The sequence below is a fragment of the Agelaius tricolor genome, unplaced genomic scaffold (assembly GCF_023055355.1).
Source record: "Agelaius tricolor isolate 1412-34295 unplaced genomic scaffold, bAgeTri1.0.p SCAF_15, whole genome shotgun sequence".
Lineage (NCBI taxonomy): Eukaryota > Metazoa > Chordata > Aves > Passeriformes > Icteridae > Agelaius > Agelaius tricolor.
The window spans coordinates 15,004,145-15,010,369 of NW_027269275.1; the positions used below are offsets into that span (position 1 = coordinate 15,004,145).

The 6,225-nt window shown below is 51.6% G+C and overlaps 1 protein-coding gene across 1 annotated transcript in view; it reads right to left on the bottom strand.

Annotated features, from left to right (window-relative positions):
• EDC4 (enhancer of mRNA decapping 4) overlaps nt 1-5,831 on the bottom strand; it is a 33,445-nt gene extending 27,614 nt beyond the window's left edge. The window contains exons 1-3 of the mRNA XM_071440639.1: nt 5,660-5,831; nt 1,480-1,636; nt 586-697 (exon numbers count right to left, since the gene is read on the bottom strand). Coding sequence (XP_071296740.1) covers nt 586-697; nt 1,480-1,636; nt 5,660-5,738 — 348 coding nt within the window. The 5' untranslated portion in view covers nt 5,739-5,831. The remainder of the gene's footprint in view (nt 1-585; nt 698-1,479; nt 1,637-5,659) is intronic.
• Between the last annotated feature and the right edge of the window lie 394 nt (nt 5,832-6,225).

Here is a 6,225-nt window from a genome sequence, read left to right on the forward strand (position 1 = left end):
GTCCCTTAGTTCGCTGCATACTAAGGAACAAACTGCAACAGAAAATGGAAAAACACAAAATGGAAAATTAAGGAACAAAGTGGAAAAGGGCTGAGTGGATCAAGACCAGATGTCTCTCTCCTAATCATCAGCATTTGTTCTGAGCATGGCTTAGTTCTCTGCTCAGCACCAGCTCTAATTTCAGCATATTGGTTCTTGCAGCTCTGACCTGCTGGCCAGAGCTCTCAGCAGGACTGACGCCAGCAAAACAGCCAGGGAAACCTTCCCTTCAGGGTGCAGGGAGGAAACAACCAGCAGAAAAATCATGTTTGTGGAGAAAGGACACTTTCTCAGGAACCTACAGCTTAGATCATGAACTTCTGAAATTGAGAAGATAACTTGGCCAGACTCTGGAATAACAGAAACAATCAATTACAAGATACTGCTCCAACTTTTTTCTCCTTGTCAAAAGTCTGTGACAAACTTCTACCTCATTACAAACTCCTATGACACAAGAAAGCAGATATTTATTTCTGTTTAAAAATATTCAAGCATGAGCTGATGTGACTAAAAAAGAGACAGACCATGCTTTCTCTTGCTCCTTACCTTGTTACTCCCTCTGGCCTTACTGGTGATGCTGGAATCACTGCTGGCCACTACCTCCACGTCTTTTGCTGATATCACTAAGCATGTGGAGCTGTCATCGCCAGAAAGGCAGCTTTAAAAAAAAACAAAGGGAGAAAAAATCAGACAGGCCTCACAGGAACAGACTATTTAACAATTTATGTTAAATTCATAATTTTAATAGCAACACAGCAGGATCTGTGCATCTAAGAGCTTGAGCTGAACAAGTGAAGACAAAACTCCTCTCAGCTGAGTCTCCCGTCCCTGTGTGTCACAGGTTTGAGAGAGTCAAACACCTGCTTTGTTCAGCCTAAAAACCTTCAGTTCATTTCACTGGAGCACAGACCTACATTTGATTCACATCCCCAGCATTGGAAAGTGTGAAGAAACCAAAACCAACCAGCTGAACATCATCAACAAAACAGTGCACACTGCTTGTGGTTCTCATGGCATCCTCTTTCAAAACCATGAGCAGAGAAGCCAAGCAGAAGCTACTTCCATGAGCTCTGTAACACCTCAGGTGTTGGGTCCCTGAAGGAGTCCTGCTGGACATCTACAGGGGAACCACAAGTTTCAACCAGAGCCCTCATGATTTACATTCACTCTGACCTGCAATTTTCACCATGGACAGTCCTGTTTCCCTTCTCAGAACAACTCTGCAGGTATTCTTCAGTTCCTGAGATGCAAGGATGGCAGACTCCATGCATCAGCCTCACAAAAGCTACAAAAGCTCTAACCAAGAGCACTGGCTCACAACTGCCACCTGAACTGAACACAAAACCCATTGTCAGACTCTCAGCATGCATATCCACGCTCCGGAGAATCAAATTTGAGCTGTTTTCTGTTCACTCTCAGCATTTCTTTGGCAAAACTTACATGACTTGTTTCTCCTGCAGGGCTCCTAGGGAGATGCTGCGATGCACTGGCTTGGCCAGAGCAGCTCCATCTCCGCTCCCAAGGGGGTCAGGCACCAGCAGCCCATTCAGGTCCCCGTTGTACGAATTCGACGGCCTCTGGTTCTCGTTCACCGAACCTGAGGAAAAGCAACACCAGCTGTGCCCAACATGCATTTAAAATAAACAGCACTGTGTGAGATACACCACCCCTAGGTGCTTTTTGTCAGCCTCTATTGGTCTGTCAGGTAGAATATGCTGAATTAATTGGGAGATGTGTTCTACAAAAAGGATGTGTAAGAGACCTCCCGTGTGATGACAAACTCACCTTCACACATCTGAGTGAAATAGCTCTTTTTCCTTCACAAGCAAATCAGAGAAACTCTAAAACGTATGTTTCAAGGAACTGAACCCGGCTCAAGCAGCAAATAGCTTTAGATCAGAAAGACTAAGCTGGTAATTCAGGTTTACTGAATCAAGTGCCAGACCAAAAGGTTCTTGACAAGTCACTTCCAACCCTCAGGCCTGCAGAGAGACCTCTGAAGAGCAGTAGTGCAGGGATCAGCTGCAACATTTGGGGCTGGCTGGAAACAATACATTTGTAACTTTCCAAAACTGACTTCTGACTGTGAGACCTCGAAGTCCAGGTGTTTAGGTAATTTTCCTAGGAAACTCAGCAGCTGTGCCTTTGGGATTCCCATATTTTTCCCTTGGTTGAACAATCACAGAGAAGTTTATAGCACTCAAATTTTGTGTAAAGCAGCCATTTGTTCAGAGCCCCAGCTGTGCTTTGAAGAGTGTGTATGCCCTGACTTTGCACATCTGGCCTAGCACCAGGTGCTTGGTGGCTTCCATGCCTTCTGAAGGCTTTAGGAGGAGACAGACATAACAGGGGGTGAAGGAGACTTTCTTCACTAGCAAGGCAAATATTTGACAACCCCCACTGGACAGCAATGCTCCCCCACCTGCACCCCCACATCAGCACACCAAGGAAAAGCCGCCTGTGTCAGCGAATCCTGCTGGAAATTTTCACTGGTTTTGAAACCCGAAATTTCGTATACTGTTGCCAGGTAACAACTGCTGCTGAGCTCTTGCAAAATGGCTGCTCCCAGGACCAGAACTCCCCATCACTGGCAGATGTAGCAAACTTAAACATAACTGTGGGCAAGAGGCAAATCCTCCCAAAGTGAGACAACCTTTCTGCTACTGAATAGGCTTCAATACATCAGGGTGAGTGCTGCTGCCTAAAACACAACTGCAATTATTCATTTGCCAGAAGGGCATTTCAAACTCTCCTGTTTATGAAGATTCATTATGGACACAGAAATGTGCAGTGACAAGGTACCCCAATGCAGGGACAATTTGGGCACCCACCTCAGTGTAGAAAAAGCAGCAGCACTCACACAGCACAAGGAAATTCAGGCAAGGGAATGTGATCCAGCACCTCCCACTGGTGCTGTGCTTGCTGTCACAGGATTAAGATGTGCCCCTTATTCCAACAGCATATGGTGGGTGCTTGTCCAGTTGCAGCTACTTCCACTGACAGCACTTGATCCTTTGTGACCAAAGGCAGGAAAATATTCCCTACAGAAAAAGCATCCAGTCTCCCAGAGAAAGATGATATGTGCTTTGCCCTTTTGCAGCCACAGCAAAGTCTCATGTAAGTACTGCTGCTCTTTTACACACAGCAGCACAGTGATTTTTGCTCCATGGGAAAAAGGAAGGAGGAAACACTCCCCAGAGGCTGATGGGCCCAACAACAGCAGCACACCTAAGCTCAGGAAGGGGCACAGCTCAGTCTGTGTTAGTGAAACCCAGACAAACACAGATGCTGTCTGTGCACAGTCCTGGAGGCATAAAAGAAGGGAAGAGGCTCTATTTAGTAAGAACATGAACTAAACCAAAAGGTTAAGCCAGACTGGTAGATCGAGGTCTCAAAGGGAAAGAAGGGTGTTTGTGTTCATTACCTTTTCAAAGAGCAGGAGCAGTCAGAGCTGAGACTGAACTCTTCCTGCTCCCACCATCAGCTGCACCAGGAGATGCCAGCCTGTACTGAACACTGCCCTGACACACCACGAGCAGGGTGAGCCCACGTAACACCCGCTTAGCAGCAGAGAGCTCTGCATGGATGGAAGGATCCTGCCCACCACCAGCAGGGATGCTCCTCCTCAGCACAGTGGCACTGACAGCCTGTCCCCACATCCCAGCAGGCAGGTCCATGCTTTGGCAACAGCTACTGAAGCATTGGATGAAGTTTGCCAAAACAGGGAGAAACTGTGTCAAGAGAGACAGACTGGGGAGTGGATTACATTTTCACAATCACCAAGCTCAGCAGAATTACAAAAGTATTGTGACAGTTGTAAACTCTTCAGAGCAGGAGTGTTTCTTGTTACCTGCCTGGACAGGACCTAGAGGAATACAACACTGCCCACAGCTACCTGCACCTGGTACTGCAAAACTTGAAGGCTCCCCTATTCCATCCCCCTGGAATCCTAACAGGAGCTTCAGAGACTTTCAGCTAACATGTGCACTCTTCTTCTTCCCCTTATTATGTCAGTCTTTTCAAGTTTATTTGCTGTTACACAGGCAGTGATTTCTGCTGAGAACCACCACAGGTTCCTTCTGTGAACTTCCTGCCCACTTGCTCCTTTTCCTCTCAAATGCCTTCTTGTGCACTGGAGCTGACAGGGAAGGTAAAAAGAGAATGAACAGCAAAGAAGAATGAAAGAAATAAGCCATACTCTGTCAATAACTCCTTGACTTCAACCAGCAGGAGAAGCTGCTTCAGGAGAAAGTCAAGTCACCTTGAGCAACAACTCCAAGCATTTCTCAACCACAACATATCCTTTCAGTTCAGAAACTGAAATGAAATGAGTTCAGAAACTGCTTGTGAAATGAGTTCTCCATCCCTGCACTGAGCTCTCCTTCCAGTCTTCCAAGTACAGTGCTGCACTACAAACAAAAAATGTATTTTTCTTGTAAGAATTAGAATTCAGGAACATGCTAGCACTGCAGAACCCACAGAAACTATTCCAATTAATGAGAAGATTCTCTAAGGGTAGTAGAGCTAATGAAGCTGCCTTCCTGTAGGTTTAGTCCATCACCTCATGGGCCTCTACAGCCCTCTACAACCATCCCACACCCAACCTCTCTTCCTTTTGGCCAAGCAAAAGGCAGCACACATGGCAGCTGCTTTGGAGGTAGCACATTCTTGCTGAATCTCAGGACATTTTGAAGTTATATTATTCCTGTCCTGCCTCCCCCTTAAATGGAACACAAAAGGGGCATAATTCTGTCCTCTAGCCAGAGGCTAAGACATTTTTGCAAAGCATTCATGTCTCAGCCTCCTAAAGAGTGTCACCTCACCACATTTGACTGAAACACCACGGCAGGTTCAAGAAGGGAGATGAGAGGGAGCTGAAGCTCCAGGAGAGTGGGAACACTATCCAGCTGACTCCTGAGCCCGCTGCTGATACTCCTACAGGCAGAAGGGAGCCCGCTGAACTCTAAGCAGAGAGGTATAACAGTCTAAGCACAGGGAGAAGAATCACAGCCACTTCAGAAGAGATATCCGTGATCCCATTTCACGTACAAATAAGGAGAGTGAAAAGTTCCTGTAAAGGGGGAACCTGGCACTGATCTCGGAGCAGCCTACCAGCCCCTTCCACGCAGCCCAGAGAGACGCCTGGGAAACACTCCAAGGACTCCCGGGAAGGGGGGACACTCGTGGCACGGAGGTCGGGGTGTTCAGCTCCCAGCAACAGCACCTCCCAGCTGAATGGAGCCCCGAGACGCCGCAGCAGCGAGCCCCGGGCCCGGCCTGCTCTGCTCTGCCCAGCGCCACCAACCCCGTCCCTCAAGGCTGGTCCCCAGACCGGGGGCTCCTCTCCTCTCCTCACCGGCCGCTCCGCACCGCGCCGCCGGCTCCGGGCTCTGCGGGGAGCGGGGCAGTGCCGAGCGGGACCCCCTGGCCCCGGGCGGCTCGGAGGGCGCTGCCGGGCGCCCCGAGGCGAAGCGGTCCCGGCCGGGCCCCGAGCGCGACCGCTGACAACCGGCGGGGCGGCGGCGCAACGGCCGAGGGGCTCCCGCGGCGCGGCCCGAAACAAGGCCCCGCCCGGCCTGGCCCAGCGGCCTCTCGCGCCCCGCCGCTCCCCGCTCCTCACCTCCCGGCCGGTCCAGCTTGAGGATGTCCCGCAGGTGCTGCGTGGCGTCCTCGATGTCGATGCTGGAGCAGGAGGCCATGGGGCCCGGCGCGCCGCCCGCCCGCGCCGCCGCCACCGCGCTACCCGGCCCGGCCCCGCCGCCCGCGCTTCCGCCTCCGGCCCGGCCCTGCGAGCGCCGGGCGGAAACCGCCGCCCGAACGGAGCGTTCCCGGCGGGGCGGGGAGGGGCGGGGCCGGGAGGAGCCGGGAGCGGCGGGGCCGGGCCGGGCAGCGAGGCCCGGGGCTCTCCCGCCGTCCCCGCCCCCGCCAGGCTGGGCCAGCCCCACACACATCGGCTCCCGCGGAACGCGGGGAGGCTGCACACACAGCACAGCGCGGGACTGGGCAGAGCTGCCGGCACCAGCTCCTGGAGGGCGGCACGGGAGCCACCGCGGGGTGGTTCACACAGGGGCCCTGCCTGGCTTTGAGAGGGCACGGAGACTGAGCGCAGGCTGCCACCACTGTTGTCATCCTCCTGTTCTATGGAATGTGGGGAATTTGCATCGGTAAAACACAACAGGTGAGAAT